The sequence below is a fragment of the Cyprinus carpio genome, chromosome A11 (genome assembly GCF_018340385.1).
Source record: "Cyprinus carpio isolate SPL01 chromosome A11, ASM1834038v1, whole genome shotgun sequence".
In the NCBI taxonomy this organism is placed as follows: Eukaryota; Metazoa; Chordata; class Actinopteri; order Cypriniformes; family Cyprinidae; genus Cyprinus; species Cyprinus carpio.
Genome location: NC_056582.1, coordinates 12,742,405 through 12,764,075, shown reverse-complemented (window position 1 = coordinate 12,764,075; position 21,671 = coordinate 12,742,405). Strand labels below are relative to the sequence as shown.

At 35.8% G+C, this 21,671-nt stretch overlaps 1 protein-coding gene and 1 long non-coding RNA gene across 5 annotated transcripts in view; one reads left to right on the top strand and one right to left on the bottom strand.

The window, feature by feature from the left end:
* The window catches only part of LOC109075752 (forkhead box protein P4-like), a 121,859-nt gene extending 113,465 nt beyond the window's left edge, over positions 1–8,394 (bottom strand). The window contains exons 1-2 of one of the 4 annotated variants that reach the window (XM_042766280.1): positions 7,838–8,394; positions 4,058–4,136 (exon numbers count right to left, since the gene is read on the bottom strand). In XM_042766280.1, coding sequence (XP_042622214.1) covers positions 4,058–4,062 — 5 coding nt within the window. In that variant the 5' untranslated portion in view covers positions 4,063–4,136; positions 7,838–8,394. The remainder of the gene's footprint in view (positions 1–4,057; positions 4,137–7,837) is intronic. The other 3 variants (XM_042766279.1, XM_042766282.1, XM_042766281.1) reach the window with 3 other exon arrangements.
* An 8,813-nt stretch (positions 8,395–17,207) lies between these two features.
* On the top strand, positions 17,208–19,446 carry LOC122146718. Its single transcript, XR_006161237.1, has 3 exons — positions 17,208–17,360; positions 17,573–17,609; positions 18,426–19,446. It is a non-coding gene; the product is annotated as an uncharacterized LOC122146718 (long non-coding RNA).
* The last annotated feature ends 2,225 nt before the right edge of the window (positions 19,447–21,671 follow it).

The following is a 21,671-nucleotide window of genomic DNA, read 5'->3' as shown; positions in this document are numbered from 1 at the left end:
ATGTCGAGTTCAGCCTAACTCTCCGCTGTAATCATTTCTTCCTTCCCCTTGACTCCAAAACTGGCTGTTTTCTCTAGGAGAACTATCAGAAATCAGACCAAAAAATACAAATTATAAATTATTAATATATATAAAAGCAAAAGTAAAAATTATTAATTATTAATATATATAAAAGCAACTTATATGTATTAAAAATATATAATATATTATTTTGTTAACTTTTTTAGATCTAGATGTTAGATTTGTTTTTTGTTTTTTTTTCTCCCACACTGGTATTGTAGGCTTGTTTTGCTGAGACCTGATTGCTTTAAAGCAAATCATAATTAGCTAGTCCTTGAAGAAATATTGTATTTGTGTTTCAGCTATTGCTAAGAGGTTGTAAAAACTTCAAAAGTCAATCTGGGGGTAAGGCGAAACGAATCAAAAAGCTTTGATAGTTGACGTGATAAAGAAGAATAGCTCACCTGTGCTCAGTGGTCATAATGCCCTGTTTTTCTTATCTACAGATTTCAAAAACATTTTTTTCTCTAAGTGTTCTTTTACCTGCGGGAACTGAATTCTTAACCAAACACTTTACAAACGATCACACAAGAAAAAGTCCTTCCTTACAACCTATTCAAAAAACACAGGCGTGGAAATGTCTGAATGTGATCAAATGCCGCATGCAAACTCTTTAAACAAATTTAATCAGGTTTTAATACAAGAAATAGGTTTACATCTGACGCTTCAGCATTTCATCCGTTCACTATTTTATCTGATAAAAATGATCGCTTGATTGAAAAGAAGTGAAGAAAAGATTAGGTATGCTAGTTTCAAAATTAAGCATACGACCACAACACCATTCTATCTAGAGTCATCTGCAACTTTTATCATGTAGATTCTTTTAATAAAATCCGGGCATGGGTCATGTCAGTAAAGGTAACTCAAATTGAAAGTGAAAAATTACCATAGAATGCCATGTCATCCCAATATCACAGCATTGCAATTCCTCTCCATAAAAAAGCGCATGTGTGTGAAGGAACATAAATTTGGCCATCATTCCTTTTTTAATTAAAGCATTCAGTTCCCTTTCAACACAAGTTCAAGGATGCCAGGAGACTAATTAATTTGAAAAGGTAAGATGTCTGTGCACAAATGTCTTCTGACACACAGATTTAAAGAATATGGAATAATAGTGAGGTAAGAAAGAAAGAGTTCAAGAGGTCACACCACTTCAAGTCGACCTGGTGTCATCTGGTGATCAGAGTTGAAAACAGACCATGGCTGGAGTTTTTGGAGTCAAGATAAAGCCTATCAAATAGCTGCAAAGAGGACATCAATGAAAAATAGCTCAAAAATGAATCCTGGCTTTTTTATTTATTTAGCTACGGCTAATTTAGTTCAAATAATATCACTATGTAGTCGGTCGTGGGTGCCGGCACCCACTGAAGCTCCGCTATAAAGAACCACAGTATATTAAAGCTATGCTGAAGAAGTACAAGACACGCACACATCATCTTTTTCTAAATCTACCACTTTAAAAAAATGTTTTTTTTTTTTTTTAGATCACACACACATTTATATACATTATCTTCCTAAGTACTGGAAGATATTCCAAAAATATTTTAATTTAAATTTGATTCTACTGTATTGTAAAAGTCTTTAACAGTATATGCAATAATTATTCACTCCTCTTTGAATTAAATAATTGTAAATGAAAAGTACATTTTGTAATATAAAAAATATAGAATCATAGAACATTTTCAAAAGCACTTGTTTATACTAACCAGAGTACTCTCCCTGACTTCTCCCTTTAGTGCTCTGATGAATGGAGAGTGAGGGGTTGTGTGTGTGTGTGTGTGTGTGTGTGTGTGTGTGTGTGTGTGTGTGTGTGTGTGTGTGTGTGTGTGTGTGTGTGTGTGTGTGTGTGTGTGTGTGTGTGTGTGTGTGTGTGTGTGTGTGTGTGTGTGTGTGTGTGTGGAGGGGGTTACTATACAATTATTCAGATAACAGCTGGGGATAATATAGTGGCAGATGTCCCCTGGTCAACAATGCTCATGGACCACAGCCGAGAGCGAAAGGCAACTCTAACCAACGGTTAGCAGCGCTCAACACACAATTCAAAATGGACAAAAAGGACTTTTTTAATATAGCTATTTATTTTCTCCTTCACCTGAGCTATTTTAAATGCTGGATTTGAAGAAATTAAATAAATGTAATAACATTCACTTATTAACATATCAGTACACACTTATTAACATAGTACACCTGTTTAGAATATAAAAAATTTATTTGGTGAAAAAAAAATTATAATAATAATAATAATTTTAATAATTTAAATCAGGATTTGGATTTTATACATTACATATTATTTATTTACTATACATTTTAAAAATTAAAATTTTTTTTGATTTTTTATATATTTCTACAATAGCTACCTAAAGATTTTTTTCACTGTGTCTTTGAGTCTGTGACCATGTATAAAAACCCTAGCATTATTTGACATGTGATGGTTAGCGCTAGATAATGTGCTTTTTCCTGCAGCGAGTGTGTTGCGCTGTGCTTCTCGTGCCCCTCAACCCCCACCAAGACAAGATACTTCACCACAAGAGCATCAGAGAAGAGGAAAAAAGACAAGCCATTACACAACACAAAGAAACACATGGATTTAGGTATTTATAACATGATATACATTTTGAAAATGCGACTTCTTTGGAAGGAAAATGCAAAGTGTGTAAGAAAGTTGTGTAGGAACTACAGGAGGGGCAGGAGAAAAAGGGGCTGTGAGTCAATCAAAAACAGAAGGACGAATCTGATTTTGTTTTACACATGGTTAAAAGATAATTATGTCAAAAGATGTATCACGTTCGTCCATTTCAAATGCAAATAACTTAAGCAGGCATCCCCTTGTTACCCATTACTAATACCATAAAAGAAACCAACACTTCTCTACTCCGCTGCTACTTTACGGATTAGCGAATGAAAATTAGATGCATTTATATGGTTATTACTTATATGGTCACACAGTGGGGAGGGGGATTTATCTAAGCGTACAGTGTAGCGCCAGAAACTCCCTCAGGAACGAACCGCTCGCACCTTCGGCAGCTGGGGGTGGATTAGAGTTTTAAACCCGGACTAAGGTTTACCACGGCCGGCAACACTGACAGGAATTCCTCCCGCCATTGCTGCCAGAAAGCCAGGCAATGCCGGGAGGAATAAAACATCAGAGGTTTTCTCCTGTCCTGTTCAGGCAGAAGTTTTCAGTAATCGTCATCACTGTTTCGAGAGCTTAGCATTTGGCATCACGAGCGAAATTTTATCAGCGATAGAAGCGAGAAACAGTGCTGGGCTTCTCTGGAAAACTTTACTAAGACGCATTCAAACAAGCCGCGGCTGTCACTCTGACATCACGTCACGTCTTTTGTGACAGTGCCGAAAGTTTCCTCCCATCTCTCCCAAAGAGCTTTACTGATGCGCCTGCTCTCTGCCGTTCTCTGATGGACATGATGGCTTGTCAGCGTTCCGCTAGGGTTTTTAAAATATACAGCGAGTTGCTTTATAAAGACCTTTGTGGAGGGGGTGAAGGCTCGAGGGGGAGACGGGCGGACTGAGAGAAAATCCATAACACAAATACAGCTGTCAGCTGGAACGCAAAGTTAGCAGAAGCAGCTTCGGTGGCCACAGGAAGCAAGTTTACGACTTCAGGTTGCATCCTCCTTTAGATGCTATCTAAGCTTCAACTATCAATACACAATGTTCTTCATCAAACCAACAGGTACTTCAATCAGCTTCGGTCTAAAAAGGCCAGTTGTAACAGGCTCTAGCAGTGTGACTGACCGTGAAGTGCACTAGTTCACTTTCCACCCGCGTCTGCAGCTCCGAGCTGCCAATAATCTCTCCTGCGGTGCTCGGCTGATGGATATAAAGAAGTAATGATCAACGTCTCAGACTCAAGTACTGTCATTTCCATCCAGTGAACACCCTGCTTTTCCTTCTACCACATTTCCCCAGCTCATCGGAAATGGGCCCTTCCTCTCTCCAAGCAAACGCTAGGGTCATTCTTTAAGACAGTCATCACCTCATTACAGCCTGGCACTCTCCCGAAACCCGGCGTGAAGCCTCCCCTCACAGGAATCCTTGTGCGCAAAAACCAAAAACTGCAAAAAAAAAAAAAAAAATTGCCACTGAGGTCACAGTAAAGAGAAACTGTGCTTAAGAGTTCAAGTGGAGATTTAAATTCACATTGGGAATAAATACACCATAAAAAGACAACGTCTAGCAGCTTCTTAAGCTGCCGGATTGCCAAAACGGCACTTCCGTGCTGCAGTCTGGTCTCTCTCAAAGCTGAAATGGTTAACACCAGATCTTTTCGATATCTAGCTCAACTAATCAGATCAACAGTGTCATCTGGAAAACATCCATCACTCTGGTCTCTTTTTTCTTTATAGTTTTTAATTTATAGATGCTGAAGTTAGTTAAAATTGCTTAAGTGTCAATTTTTTGTGTAGTTAGCTCCTTTTTCCCCTTTCAAGACTCAGAGTTTGAGGAGAAAATGACACCACTCTCCGACTAGTAATAAATGCAATCCTCACTGTCTAAAAACGTGCTTAATTTATTAGTCACATACACTGAAAAATGCTCTGCCTCGACGTTCCACCAAATAACATCTTCAATTAAAACCACATGTTTAATCTATGACTGGTGGTTGCCGCTGGTCAATGCCGGAGCTGATGTGTTCAAAGATGCAAACGAGCGTAAAAATTCCAGCCTGACATTTCATGTAGGGTCAGCCCAAATATGAAAGGGAGAACGTACTGTAGGCATGACATATTTCTCACAAACATGTTTCCGAGAGCAGAGTATTGTTAACAATTTTTTTTTTTAATCTGAATCAGTTAGAGATGGATATGTATTGCTCTTCAAAATCCTTTGGTTAAAAATGCACTTGTGTGAAAACTAACATTATTTTTGGAACCGTAAAAGAGTTTAATGGTGGAAACGCCATGTGAGGGTCTAAGAGACAGTGCTTCACGAGAACCAGAGTGCTTTGTGTTAAAACCACCTGTGATACTGAAAAACTTAATTTTTTACCTCTAAATCACTTGACTGAGGCTCATATGAATTTGAAAAGAGCACACACACACACACACTAAATGCTTTTTGCGCATCACACACCGACATATATTTGCATTAGCACAAAACTGGTTGTTCAAATAAAGTTTCAATCACCAAATGTTCATAAAATATGCATCACAAAGCAACATGTCTTAATGTACACCTGGCAGCAGGTTAGTCTCAACGTAAACGTCCAAAACAAACACATTCCAGACCTTCTCTACCCAGAAAAATACCCACACTGGGCTGAATACAAGTCTGCCATGTAATCCACACATTCATCAAAATAACATATTTAAAAGACCTCTGAAAGTAAGGTGTATAAACATGAAGAACAGCATAAAACAATCACTTATCACAAAACAAGTGATATATCAATTATAACCTGAACTGTACAGTATTCTGGTGTCTGCCGTTAGAAATAGAGTGCTATAACTATCAGCTGAGGTGTAGCTGTTGCCGCTTGCAGCTGCTTGACGGCCATGCAAATAACTAAATTACCCACTTTACTGCCATTTTCATGCGCTCTCTGAATGAAATGCCATATTCTTTGTCAACTTCATGAATTATCACTTTTACTCTGAGCACATAACATCATTCAATCATGCTACTCATCTAACACACAAGCAGATCAAATGGAAATTGTATTCATCACTTTATGCTCATGTTATACATCTACATTTACACATGTCACATTTCAATTAGCAGGCAATCTGTTTATCGTAAGAGGCAATATATCAATGAACGGACATTGTAGAAACAAACAACTACAGCAAAGAGACAAAAAAAAAAGTTTTAGTTCAACAAAAATAAACTAAATATTATTTAAAGAAAGCAAGCTGTCATAAAATAAATTCCAAGATCCCTTTTTTGTGTTTTTAAATGGCATTAGTAATAATGAAGACTAAATAATAAAGAGATCAAACTAACTGAAAATGTCAGAAACACTTTGATCAAAGTAAATCATTTAGCATTCGCACTCATTGTTCAACAAAAATAGATTTATTTTGTGATTTAATATAGATTTGCATTGTGCTGTAAATGTCAACAGTGATTGTCTAAAGATTCACCTATACTTTTTATGAGATTTAAGTGAATTGTGTCAAAAGCTCCATTAAATCAATCTTAAAAACATTAGATTTACACACACTGCAAGATTATGAGAAAGATAATGATGCATATGTAATTATCTTTGACTGATGTAAAGATTTATTTTTAAAAACCAAGTACAGAAAGAGTGCAAATTAACAGTGTACGTGGGTCAACTCCTGAGCTGTAGTTTCCTCTGAAGATTCACTTTTAAAGCTCCGGACTCACAAGTTAAAATTGTTGCTAGATTGTTTTGTGTTAGTTTTGATGTTGCGAGTATTTGAGGGCGAAACAGACGCAGCGCTGATTTGATGAAAATAATAATAATCCATCACGGTTTAAAAATAAAAGAAAAAGTTAATTGTTCATCCATCTGTGTATAAAAATAAATAAATAAATAAATAAATAGCTACACATCACTAAATAAATGCATTAGGTTTTGCATCACTTAAGTTAGTCAACAATCTGTCTGTTAATTCGTATTGGCGGGACGAAAACGACCAATTAAAAAAAATATAGCATATTTTTTGAAGTGCAAAGTTAATACTGTTTCATCTGCGTTTTAAATCTTATTTTGAATATCTACAAACCTTACTAATGTCACTGTATCTCGCGATAATTTATGCATTTGAATTAATTATTATAAATAATCATGCATGCAGAGTTACTCTTATTTTTACATTTCTTTTATTTAATGCGTTGCATTTTCAAGAATTGTCTCAGAATAACACAGCGGTTCAATCGACACTAAACACTAGGAATAAACTTTAAAATTTTCACGTTCCGTTATAATAAATTATTTCTTAATGCTGTATCTCATATAGGCTAAATTAAAAATTACAAATCAGCAGTTGTGGGTTATTTGCCTAAAATCAGATTGCTATTTGCTGAGGGCCTGTTAAAAACAATCAACTAGACGGAGAATAAGAAAGAATTAAGCCAATTTACATAAAATAAACGTAATTTAACTTTCTAGTTTGCGTGCATGTTTGGATGTTGTTTATTAACTTAAATTGTTTATACGGAGAGTTTTGCTGCCAAGGCCAAGCAATAGGCTATTCTACATTTCTGTGGAAGAAGCATATGGTGTTTGAAAAAAAAAAAAAAGTACACAATAACATAGAACTATTCCGAATTACTTTAAATTATCCGTCAAAAGGTATTTTCTTTCTCTCTCTCGTTTTGATCAGATTTCAAAGCAGGTGATATTTTCAAACAAAGTTGCACATGTTCACTAAACTTGTTTTCAGTCTTTTTTCACGATCGAGGTTCAGTTTTATCTAAAAAACCTTCCACGTTATTAATTATGTATTTTATTAAAAAAGTTCAGATAGGCCTATATAATTCAGAATCAGTTATTACTCGCTCGTAGAGAATAATAACACGCTTTCATCTCGGGATTAAAAGTATCGAGTCAAAAAATTGACATGTCTAATCTATTGTGATTGCAAAAACTTTAGTGTGCAAAACATATACGAAAATACACTTAGCCTACTCTAATATTTCTTTCTATTGATCTGAAGAAGTGTGTGATAACGCGTCTGTAAATTCAAATCTGGAATAGCCTACATATTAATATAAAAAACGCTTAACCTCGCGAGGAGCAAATAAGAAGAAGAAAGGAAGAAAAAAGAAGTGAAAATTGGATATGAACCTGTTAGGATATTGTGAAGAACTCTACTTTCACTCTACGGCTGGACCATGTGGATGTGTCCCTCCAGCTCTCGTGAATGTCCCAGTGATTCCAGAAACCTTCAGAAGAGCAACGCAAAAGAAAAAAAAAAAAAAAGGAAAAATCCTGTTCTATGAGTGATGCCTTCAGACCATCAACGACAACTGCCTTTATTAGTCTTCCTTTCCTTTTTTGACTGGCTTCCTCTCTCAGACTGGTCACTCAGTTTGGTGATAAGTGGAAACAATAATCGTGCACTAGCTCAAAGGCTGCATGGTCACAGCGCTCCTCAAAGTTCATGAAGAACAAGCCCGCGGCTTTTTACGCCTCCTCGTCGCTTCAGGTCTTCTCTGTTTCTTTCAGTTAGTCACACGGTGAGTTTTCCTAAAGTCCCAATAATACTTCTCGCTGGAGTTTTTGGCATCTCGTCTGTTCCTCGCTCATTCGCAGAGAAATCAGTGTTGAATTACTCCGCTTGTGTCTTGTGTTGGCGATGTGTTAGAGGACAGTTTGGTCTACCGTAATGCGTCTAGAACAGGCGCGCGCACATCTTCTGCGCTGCAGCCGCTTAAGTAGCACAATACAAACCTCACGCGCGCCAGGCGCTGATCTCTTCACCTGCGCGCGCATCGCGAGTTTAGTTTGGCCATTGTGGCAGCCGACGAGCAACAGATGTTAGGCAAAGGACAGACTCACCATGGGAACCGTTACCTACTCCTCAGGAAATAACAAGTCTGTTCTTGCTGCTTGCCATCATTCATTCATAATTTGGTTTTGTTGTCAGTAATTGTTCTAAACTTAGAATTAGGTGTTCTAAATACTCTTCTTATTATTATGATTAATATTAGAATTATTATTTAAAAAGTATATCATCATCATTAATATTAGATAGTTATATAGAGATAGAGATAACAGTGTATAGTACAATAAGTTACATATTTATTTTAATATATTTATACTTCTGATATATTGATATAGCCTACTATACTGTGTGTGTGTATATGTATGTTAATATTAATGTTATAATTTCACTCATAACCATATGAACAAGTTGCTGATTTATGAAAATCACTCCAACTTTTAATGGATAGTCAAGGTGATGCTTATCTGTTAACTTATCAAAAATGTTCAAATATGATTTATTTTATGGTCAGTGGATACTTTCTCTCAGCAAAAATCCTCTTTTACTTGAACCATCAAAAAAGGCAATAATTCATATCGCCACTGGACAATAGGATACGACCCCCATTAGTCAAGACATATTCATTAGAAAAATCAATAATCCAAGATGTAGCCATGCTGGCCTAAAATGAAAGCAGCAGGCTCATAAAACAATGCTGACTTCACTTCTATGTCCTGCCATATTATAAGATTAACCTTTAAGACGGTATAGCTTTAGATTTAGAAAAAGTTATTCGTCCACTTTTTGAAGTTACTACTGTGTTTTTAATCACAACACTCTGATAATGAACTTTGCACCCACATTAAAAAAAAAAAAATTAATACACTTTAGAACTACACTGATTATTTTGAGGAACAAAGAACATGCTTGAAATTGTTTGTATTGTGTGTGTGTGTGTGTGTGTGTGTGTGTGCTTGTTTTTTTGTTTTTTTTTTTTTTTTTGTGTGTGTGTGTGTGTGTGTGTGCGTGTGCGTGTTTGCAAAATCCCATCAGATTAACAAGATTCAACACACACACAAACACAGATTTACAACACACATGGTCAAGCACGACAAAGACTGTGGTCAAGAAGATACCCTGTGCCCATGGTAACATGGACAGAAGGAGATTGGGTCTGCTCACCGTCACGGGGTTAAGATTAAACACTCTTGTGGTTTGGCAATCACCGGCTAATGAGGCAGTTATGAAAGGATTACAAAGAACCTATAGGATGACTGACTCTCTAACTAACCTACATACAGTACAGTTCACCTCACACAAGCACACACACACACACACACACACCTGCAAGCAAGATTTCAGCTGGGATATATAAGAGATTGATTCAGAGTTTGAATAAACCCAACAAAGATCAATTTTAACAAATTTCCCTTGGACTTTCATTAATCATGTGGCATTGTAGGCTTATATACTAAAAAAAAATTAACTCAAAAATGGTTTTTGGCAAGTAACATTGAATTAAAAATGAAATTTTGAAGTATAAAAACTGAAATAGTATTTTCTTGTAAAACATACTTTAATAATCTTGGTTTTATTTACACTTTGAAAAAAAAATTTTTATTAATTTTTTGTTTATTTGAATGAATGCATTGAGATCTGTGTCTTATTTCTACATAAAATGTCCTATGTGTTAATGAACTTTAAAAATTTTAATGGGCAAAATGAGTATTGTACTTCCGTTCACACAGACTTGGTAAGCCATTTTGATTAGTATTGTTGTGACATGCATCATATGACCACAAGAAGGGTGAATTCTCACTCGGCTAAAGATCTGAATGTTTGTTACCTCATCAGTCCCAAAGCTGACATCAAAGCTGAGGATCAAGTCCAAAAGTATCAGCATTACACACTGTTACGCTCCCTAAGAACCACCCAAGCATACTCACACATACAGACAACTGGATTTAGTTTGTATTTTCACAATTTTTATAATATAAACATGTTAAAAGTGGACTCAGTTTCCTCTCTTTTCTGCTGCATCACCACCAGATCCTAGGCACATGGAAAACAACACATCTATTATCTGTATGTTGTTTGTTTACTCGTACATCTGTTTGTTATTTTCAGAATGTTTCTCACTCCCGCCAGGCAATGGGATATTTGGTGGTGGTGATGCTATCTGCGTGTGTCTGTTTGTTTGTTTACTTGTTTGCGCTGGTCCTTGGGGTCCATAAACAAGAACAACAATGCTGGAAAAACAACAACAACAACAACAAAAACCTTTATAATTTATGAACATTACTGGACTAAAGCAAGGACACTGCAAGTGATCAAGAGGCTTGCAGCCCTTAAGACATATTACAGTTGAAGACAAAGGTGAGTATCTTACTCACTGTAATCTCATAACATTCTCTTTTATGAATGAAAAAAATAAAAAATAAAAACTCTTCAGCACTTTCATCTAGCACTTTCGATTAACATTTAAGAGCAGGCTTTGTGGTTAATCAGGGGTAATAATTATCAAAGTCGACAGGTAATTAAATTAAACATAATTGGCTACAAGAACTGGCTGTACTACAACATTTTTTCCCACATAATTAAAGAGAAATATGTCAGTATTCAGAGAGAAAATGACTTAAAAACAAAAAAACAGTGTTTAGTCACAATAGAGAAATTGATGATGCTTACAAAGAGTGTTAAAACTGATTTTAAAAAAAAGTATTTAGCATTGGACTTTAGCAATCTATTTAGTCCATAATTTACCCACTTTAATGGAATATTCTGGGTTCAGTGAAAGTCAAGCTCAACTGACAGCATTTCTGGGATAATGTTGAAAAAAAAAAGGAAGAAAAAAAAGTAAACGTTAAAAATAAAATAAAATTGTCTTTAAAAAAAATAAGGTTACGGTCAGGTAATTACAATTGAATTTAATGGGGTCTGTTTTTTGGGGGAATTTGAAGAGAACTGTGATTTGAAAAATGTGAAATCTTATTATTTTATAAAACATAATTTTTTCTGGTAAAATTTGGGAATTATGTGAGCTGTAAATTTGTTAACATTTTTTTTACGGTCCTGTTAGGGTTTTAGGCATTATGTTGTCATGGCAATGACATTTTAAAATAACTTTGTGTTATTAATTTTTTAATTTATTATTTTTTTTTTTTTAGACTAAAATCATGTTTACATGCATATTGTCTTCTGGCTGTATATTGAAAGAGTGAGCATTTTAATGTTGGCAGATTAGCCCTATTCACTTGCTGTAACCAGATTTTGCTTTTTTAAAAGAAAAGGAAAGAAGTTGAAATACATTTTTATGGTATCAACATTATGCCACAAGTGCTGTTGATTGAATTCATGTATTGAACCTGATCTCTAAGCTAACTAAGCTAAAGTTTAGGTCACTTGAGAAATGTGTCAGTGGCCTAAATTGTATTTCAGCAGGCAGTGGAATAGACAGAGACACTGTGTGTACACACACACACACACACAGGCCAACTCAGTTACAGAAGAAATAGGCTGTTGCCTGAGGATGTAAAGCAGAAAGTTTAGTGTGTGTGTGTCTACATTTATGTGAAACTGTATTTTTGTGGTATTTAGATTAAAAATCCTTTTAACTGCCAAGTGGGGGTAATGTGGTAAAAAATAATAAAATAAAAAAATTATTACTGTTTACAAACATACCCGAAGGTCCTTAATGGCAAAAGAAATTTAAAGAGAACCAATTACCCTTAAGACTTGAGATTTGGAAATAGGAGAAAAAAAAAAGTCAAAAGAGCTGTTTAGCAGTATTGAAACTGTACCTCCAAATAAGACACTATGATGACAGCTGCAAGCCACTGTTTATGCCACAAGACAGTGGCAGTGTATGCGATAAAATTACACCGTTTGATTGGTAAGAAAGATCATAGACACACCAGCATGTTTTCATTAAATCGTCATAAACGTGTTTACAGGCCCAGCTGGCTTCGGTTAGAGGGTGTTAAATAACGCAGTGTGGTATTGTTTACTCCTCCACCGCCGTGTTCTGTCTCTCTTTCTCTCCCAGGTCTTTCCCCTCACACTCGTCTTTTTGTCAACACTGTATCCATTCTCACATAAACCACATGGCCGAGCTGTCTTCGGGGAGCGGTAACCGATCCTAACGGCCTATGTCATGCGAGGAACTTCATCTTGAATAAAGCTGTCAAAAAAAAAAAAAAAAAAAAAAAAAACAGATCAGTCGGAAAGGAAAAAAGGGACCAGGATGAGGCCGGCGTTTAATGAGCTGTTTTAAGGTGCCGCGTTTTTCATACAGAAAAAAAGGGTTCAAATCTAGCCTGAGGCCACTTAGGAGGAGCTGACCGACTCTGCCTGGCTCGGCGCAGCTGTAGCCCAGCCACAGAGGTTCTGCGAGAGGGCTGAAGTGTCACCTGGATCCCCTGAGAATAGTGAGGGGGTGATGTGAGAAGCAGAGGGCTGCGGGATTGTGGGAGGGGGAAAGGAGTTTGCTAAATTGTCATTCACTGGAGGTGGGGCCAGCGGCGGTACATATGAGGAGAGCTGCCGATTGTACAAAAGGAGGCGGAAAAAGGTTCCTGTTGAAGCAGTGTGTCTGTACACACACACACACACACACACACACACACACACAAAAATGGAGGTGCACACACACACACACACACACACACACACACACAAACCCTCTACTCTCTTCCTCTTGTGCGATCTTGTATCAAAGAAAACAAATGACACGCTGTCTCCCTCCCACCTTTTTTTTTCATTCACTAAAATGACACCCCATATCTCACCAACTGACATTATCAATCTGCAGTTTGCCTAAATCTTCCGGCCAAACTTGCAGTTCTCAGAGGAAATCCAGCAGCATTGTCCTTTGTTTGTGAAGAGATCCCACAGGAATCAGGCCTGACTTTTTCACTGTGCGAGCCGAGGAGAGCTGTCATGCAGGATGCTTGGTAAGGATAGGTACTGTCAGCTCGCTCAGATTCGTGCCTCTTTCAGGAGCTGTTAGACAGCGCAGGCCATGGCATTTCCTCTCTCAATACTGGATTTGGTTTCAATATAAAATACATCAGAGTTCTCTCTCCATGCTCCGGTGTGAAAAAGACATCTGGATCTGATATGAGAGACCACAAGGGGAGCATTTATTGTTAGCTTTTACTCATAGATAGTGTTGACATATTCTTTATTTATAATTTTCTATGAGAGGGGAGAAAAGAATCTTGCCATTTCCAAATCTTTGACTGTTTCCGCAGCACTGACTAAATTAAAGATTGAATCACTTTCACTAGGCTACATTATTAATGAGCCAAAAATAATAATAAATAACTAAATCATCATCGAACAACAACAAAAATAAAATATTTACACTATTTTTATTTCAATAACAAAAATATTTTTTCAACATTCACTCTAATAATCAAATCAAATAATTCTAAATATAAATACAAACAAACAAACAATAAATAAACAATATAAAATCACATTCATAGATACATAATACATAATTTTATATAATACATAATTCTATAATATTCTAGATTTTCAACTTTCACTCCATGCTATGCAAAATCTAATACATATCACATCACAAATCACATACATAAAAATAAATGATAAAAAATAAAATTATATATAAACTATAATTCTATAAGACATTTATTTTCAACCTTTACTCCATTACTAGGCCAAATGTAATCATCCAAAATTACAAACAAAGTAAGTAAATATTATATAAAATAATGTGAATAAAATGTAATATAATATATAATCTCTCAAATAATAATATATAATTATATAAAAATATATTTCTATAATAAAACAAATATTTTCAACTTTCACTCTACTGCTACTAGGCCAAATCTAATAATCCAAAATTATAAACAAATAATAAATATAATTAAATAAAATCACATTCATAAAATAAATAGTAAATATGTAAAAATATACAAAAACCTAATTATAATTACTATATACAGTAGGTTATTTTTTTTCTGTTAAATGACCTTAATAAGACTGTTTATTAACTGTTTTGACTATTTTCTAGTAAATGGTGTTATGCAGTTTTTATCATAATGATAAATGAGTGTTTCCTTTCACACCACACAACTAATTGTTCGGCCGTAACAATGATGACCACAAACCACACTGACCTATGTCTGTATTATGAAGAAAAACTTTATTCTTTCAGAATAATTTCAGAGTGTGACTGGTCACCAATTTGATTTGTATGATTCAAGAGTGAATCCTTATTTAAATTTTAATCAAAAGTAAATTATTTTCCCTTTTTTCTTCGCTTACTCTCCCCATCTATCTTTTTTCTCTCTCGAACTCTTCCTTCTGCACAGAATTCATGACCTCTGCAATTCTGCTTGTCCTTGAGTCCCATAATGAATATTCAGCAGATCAGAAGACAGACATGAAAGTTAACATTAGCCATTTATTTAAAAATCCCATATTCAGATAATCCGCATATTTGTCAAAATCAAACACAAGAGAAATATAAGAGGACAAATTACATAATGAGAGGATGGGGATATGTCTTGCAGACAGGGAATTAGATAAAGACACATTTGGCTGAGTGTGAAGGAAGGAAATGTCCTTGAAGATGGTTATTGAAATCCTGCCGGATGGAAGCAGTTTGCCGTGAACCCTGATGGTATCTGATTGTTGAGGGCTAGTGATGAAGCCCTACGCAGGCAGATGTTTAAACTTTATTTGGTTTAAAGCATGTGAGAAAGTAAGTTAATTTGAGTGCCATATCTTTCACTGTGCACACACACACACACACACACACACACACACACACACACACACAAGTTAAAATGTCTGAATGAAAGCAAACTTCGTGTGTGTGTGTGTGTGTGTGTGTGTGTGTGTGTGTGTTTGTGTGTGTGTGTGTGTGTGTGTTTGTTTGTGTGTGTGTTTGCATGTGTTGTGTGTGTGTGTGTGTGTGTGTGTGTGTGTGTGTGTGTGTGTGTTTTTGAATGTGTCTGTATAAATCCGAAATGCGGAAATGTGCATTATGTTCTCCCCACCACTACTTTCATTTTTTCCTGTGTCTCCCTGTATCTGTATCTCTCCCTCTATTTCTCATTTATGATGAGCCATTACCGTAAGCACTGGGATGAAAGCTTAGGATCTGGCCGACCCGCTCCCTCTGACTGACGCATATTCATTTAAAAATGAGCCACTTATTACCCGTCCAAACTTTTTATAGGCCCACAGTGCACAGTAGAAGACAGCTTTATTCCCACTGAGCCCGAGTGTGGGCCAGAAAGCCTTGCAGCCTTTGATGGTTATATATGTGCACAGGCCGTCGCCTTGGCAGCCACACTCAGAAAGCACGCCATGATTTGTAATGTTACCTTTACAGCTTGAAACTCCATCAAAAAACCTCAAGACCTTACTTTTTTGGGCTAATGTAGGGTTCTGACATATCATTAACAAATAAATTAATAAACACGTAGACACACATGCACACATACACACTTCCAGAGAAATCTGGAGCTTTGCATTTTTTAGAAGTTTCAGAGATTATAATAATAAAAAAAGAGTTATAAATTGAGCAAACAAACAAAAAGAAAATAGGTAATATTTTATATAGAAAGTTATATTTTTAAATCATAAACTACCATTCAGATTTCTGGGGCTTGCAAGTTTCTTTATTTTTTTTTTATTTTTTTTTAATAATTTTTATTTGAAATAAATTAATAGTTTTATTTAGGAAGTACACATTAGATTGATCAAAAGTTTATATTCATTATAGTAATGTCTGCTGAAAATTCAGCTTTACCATCATAAAAATAATTTTCAATTTCAAAATATATTCAGATTTTTTATTTACTGTTTACAGAATTTTTTGATCAAATAAATGCAGCCTTAATAAGCATAACATTTAAAAAAAAAAAAAAAAAAAAAACTGTCTGACCCCAAACTGGTAAAAACGTTTTATGTTAAAATGATTTATTTAATGTTGGTTTTTATGTATTTATTTGACATATGTGGTATTTAAATATTGATGATAGAGGCTGGTATAACTGTAATTATAACTATATTTAAAAAGTATTTGAATTCAGGTAATATCACATTTACTTAATATCACGTTTATTTACAATGTTAACTGCACAATGAAAAATATCATATCGCTTTCACAATCATAAATCCAATAAGCAATCACAGGCATGAAGAACAAACAACAAACATCTCTGACAAAATAACCAGTGTTTCTTTAGTGAACTGCTCCAATCTTGAGGACTTTTCATTTCTCTGCCACGCACCTGCTCAAATATACACAGCAATGCACACACACACACACACACACACACACACACACACACACACACACACACACACGTGATACCACTCTAAAATCTAAGTCTAAGTCCCCTCTAGAGGCTGAATCTGAAGCAGCTCACAAGAGAGACAGAAATGAGAACAGTCCTTTGGGAGTGTAAACATGCATGTGTCTTTTGTGCATGTAATGATATAAGGCCCTGTGATTGGCTTGAGCTACCGGCAGACTGGCAGATTGATTGGTAGATTGATGTTAAGCTTGTCGAGGTGCTGTACATCTGTGCTGACTAATGTGGGCCAATCAGACTGATGTAAACCAATTTGATTTGATTGAAAAGCCAATTGATTGAAGCTAGGACATGTAAGCCATCAGCTAGCAACCAGCAGGGGAATGAAAACGGATGTGAAAGAGAGGGATTTGATTGATTACCTGATTGATTAAGTGATGTAGATGCTAAGTTAAAAAAGCCATCGCCGGCCCCTTTATATGTGTTTAACCCCGCTTCCACACTAACCTTCAGTCTGTAAGCCGCTCAGCAGGGTCCATTACATCTAAGTGTGAATAATTCATGCTCTGGATGCTGTGGCATGGTGGGTAAACACATGTTTAGTTAGACACAGCAATCTACAGGAGGCAAGGCTAGTCTGACACCTTCAGGGCTGTATATCACAGCATAAGAATTGATTTAAAGAGACATAAAAATGGAAAAAAAAAAAAAAAGGAATGTTGGGAAACAAACCATTTTGGTTACCATTAACTTCTATTGTAAATGTCTCAAAATATGTTCTTTTATGTTCCACAGAAGAAAGAAAGTCATACAAGTTTGGAACAACATTAGGGTGAGTAAATGATGGACTATACATTTAAAGTAAATACAGTAAATGTTTGATTTTCTTCTGTCTCATAATGTCAGATTCATGAACAAAACCTTTTTGAGACAAAGAATCACTCGATCTGGTTTAAAAATATGAATGATTCATTCTTGAGTTCAACTCACTGACTCAATGAATCAGTCAAAATGCTTTGGAGATTCACTGTAGAAGATTTAGCTTATCAGTGGAAGAGCCAATTATATTTTGGTTTGTTTCTCACACAAAGCTTGAATCATTATGTTTGTGAACCAATAAGCAGATTTAAAAGATCAGACTCAAAAGAATCATGCACAATTTGAATTTTCAAATTCACAATTCTATAATGAACTGTCATGAACGAAGAAGAGCAAAGGGGGATGTCAAGATTTTTAGTGAATAATACCTCTTATGACTCAAATAATAAATCTTATTCATTTAGAGGACTTGCAAAAGCTGCGTGGACATTTATGACGATTCTATTTTACTTTTTATGACTCAAATAATAAATCTTATTCATTTAGAGGACTTGCAAAAGCTGCGTGAAAGAGCGACTACAACAGTCTTTAAAATTTCTCCTTTTGTCTTTTTTTTTATCTTGCAAAAGCTGCGTGGACATTTATGACGATTCTAACAACATACAGTAAGAGTGAGTAAATAATGACAGAATTTTACGTTTTGGATGAACTATCCCTTTAAAAAGTCACATTTATGCTTAATATCGAAAGAAATCTTAGGCATGGTAATTTTCAGCCACACATGCATGTAAAAAGATAATAAAGCTTATTATGTGTTATTATTTTACAGATTCAGATGCTCTGGCATCTGGAGGCCAGGATCTGTAGCATGTGTTTTGTGTGAGAACGCTGGCCACTTTGCTGGGTGCCCGGCTGATGCCTCATCAAAAATGGTTCTGTTTTTTTTCTCACCCCTTCTTGGAAAGGATTGCGTGGGTTAACACCGAACGTAGAGAGGCATCGTGGAGTGGCAGGCACATAAAATGGCAATTAAACTGCGATGACCCCCGTCGCCTCCGCAGGTCGTTCACTGTCACGGTGTCGGCTGAAAAGAAGAGAAAGGATGCAAACGAGTGCATGGCAGTGGATATGATATGTGTTTCTCCTACAGCTATATAACCTGCAAATCTTACAAACCAGAGCATCAGACAATCCCAAACTGTGCCATCTTACTTATGTGTACTGACAACAGAGTGTATCCAGGGAAGCAGGGCATGTTGGGACGCAAAGGGGCTGTAACAACATTGCAGACTCGTTCTTAAATACAGCAACAAGCACTTAGTTTGACAAGGCGCTGACAGAAGCGCACACGACTTGGGCTTAACGTGGTGACAGCCTAAACTGAGGTGTGTTCACTCCCCCGAGGCAGAAGACACTTGAGGAAGAAAAAAAAAAAAAAACATTGCGATATGAGATGATGCTAGTTGTGCACAATAAATGTTTATTGGGATTTATTGCACTGCTATGACATCCTGGCTGAAAGCTTTCAGTTACTAAATGAGGGAGAATTAGCTGTTGCATTTAGAAGCTTTAAATAGCACTAAGGAAGGAGGGAACACATGGGCAAGGAATTACACTATGTCTGCATGTCTCATTTAAAGTCCATGTAAAAAAATATGCATATGTGAGCGTATATCCAACAGCATCGATACAGTATAAGAAGACCTTCAAAATTCTGCACTAATGCCAAAGAATAGGGGATTAATGAATGATCCATGACCTCATTGGCCTCGAGAGAGTTTTTCAAAGTGACTAAATGCTCTGGAGCAGAATGACAGGCACTGGATGCTTCTGCCATTTATTAAATTATTCCCTCCAATCTGTTTGATGATTTTCATTATTCACACTCAACTGAAATATTAAGGCCTTGAAAAGCCCTTCACTATACTTCAAAATGCAGGGAAGAAATGTCTGAAAAGACATTGCAAAAAACGCAGAGAATTGGAAATGCTCAGGTCAAACTCTCCAAAGAATTGGATTTTTTATTTTATTTTATTTTTTTCCTCACTCATATGTGTTAACTTCGTACAGTGGGAAACCAAATGTAATACTGTATATGGGGGGACACAAAGAGAGTCCACAGATTAACAGACATCTAGGATGGTGATTGTAGCAGATTCAGTCAAATTTTAAAAAATGTACTTTAAAATCGCTAAAAACTAAGGAGAAGAAAGCAATGCTTCATTCGTAAAAATAAATAAATAATAAAAGTTAATTAAATTAGCTAGATATATATATTTGATATATGTGAGGTTTTGTTCTCATAAATTAATTTATATAATATAAATTTATATAAAATAATTAAATGCAGGGACAAAATGAGAGTCATCAGATTAAAAATAACCAGAATGAGGACTGTAACAGATTCAGTCACATTGTCACTAAAAATGTACGTATTTAAAATGACTAAGGAGTAGATAGCAATGCTTAATTCTTACATTACATAAAATAAAAAGAATATATATATAAATTTAAAAGTAATTAAATTACCTGAGTTCAAAATATTTAACCATGTTTCCAGATGTATGGAAATGTGAGTTATACACACACACACACACACACACACACACACACACACACACACACACACACACACACACACACACACACACACACACACACATTTAGATCTAGTCACATTTAGTCACAAAAAAAATATTTTTTTAAATGATTAATAACGAAGGAGAAACATGCAAGCAATGCTTAATTCCTAAAAAGAAAATAAATAGAATAAAATAAAATGCAGTGCCACATGATAGCATGATCCCTGTTCTGCCAACGTCTTGTTGACAACATTAATGCTGATCATTTAAATGTGACATGTTCTCAACAAGAGCAAATTGAATTTGTGGCACACTCAAACAAACGTGCCTTCAGGGGTTGTGAGTCTGCTATTGTGCCTTCCCTCAAGGCAAAAGGGAAAACGAATCTCCATGACCTCTCGCTTTCTCTGTCTTTCTCTCACTCTCCCCTGAGGAATAGCGGCATGGATCATCCCCACAGTGTTGTGCAGATTCTATTTAGAAATCGCTCTGTCTTCCTCCATTGTCTCCACATTTCACTTTTTAACAGGGGCTCGGAAAATTTCCCCCTCGTGGCTCTGTAAAACATTATCCCCCAAGGCCTCTTTCGATACAGAAACAAGCCCAACTGACCTGCGAACAAATAAACAAACAGAATGCTGGAGCACTGGGTCGGAGCGCAGATTCATAAATGGACTCTGGGATCAGACAGGTCAGTATATTTGGCAGGGGAATATTATTATAACCCTGCAAATCAAAATAAACTAGAGCATTTCACCCAACCATGCTTAGCTCCAAATAAGGGTCAGATTGGAACTAATATTACTCATGTAAAAGTCCAGAGGGGTTTATAGCGAGCTTAATTATGTGCTGAGAAAACTGTCGTGATGCTTGAATGATGTCTAACTGTTTTATACTAAAGCAATAAGCCACAAGAGATGTGTGTTACAGGTAAGGGGTGTTCATACACTGTGTGTTCTATTTTATTACATTTTAAAAATGCAATTTATTCTTGTGATGGCAAAGCTGAATTTTCAGCATCATTACTCCAGTCTTCAGTGTCACATGATCCTTGAGAATTCATTCTAATATGCTAATTTAGTGCCTTTTCTTATTATCAGTGTCGAAAACAGCTGTGCTGCTTACTTTTTTGTGGAAGCAATGATGCATTTTAAGGACTCTTTGATGAAAAGAAAGTTAACAAAAAATGCCCCTGCAGATAATTTTTAAGGACTCTTTGCAGTAATTAAATAGGCTCAGAAAGACACAACAACAGACCGAAGTGGCTTACTGCTTTTATAAAATGGTGACAACAGCAATATGACAAAAGTAAAAAAAAACAGACCAAAGGCAATTTTTTAGACCAAAGGCAAATCATAAACTTGAACACACACACACATGCACACACTTACACAAAGTACAAATCCACTTTATACCTAGTGCCTTTTAAAAGCTATTTACTGGCAAAAATACAGAAATGTGAGGTTTTGTTTTCATAAATGAACTTATATAAT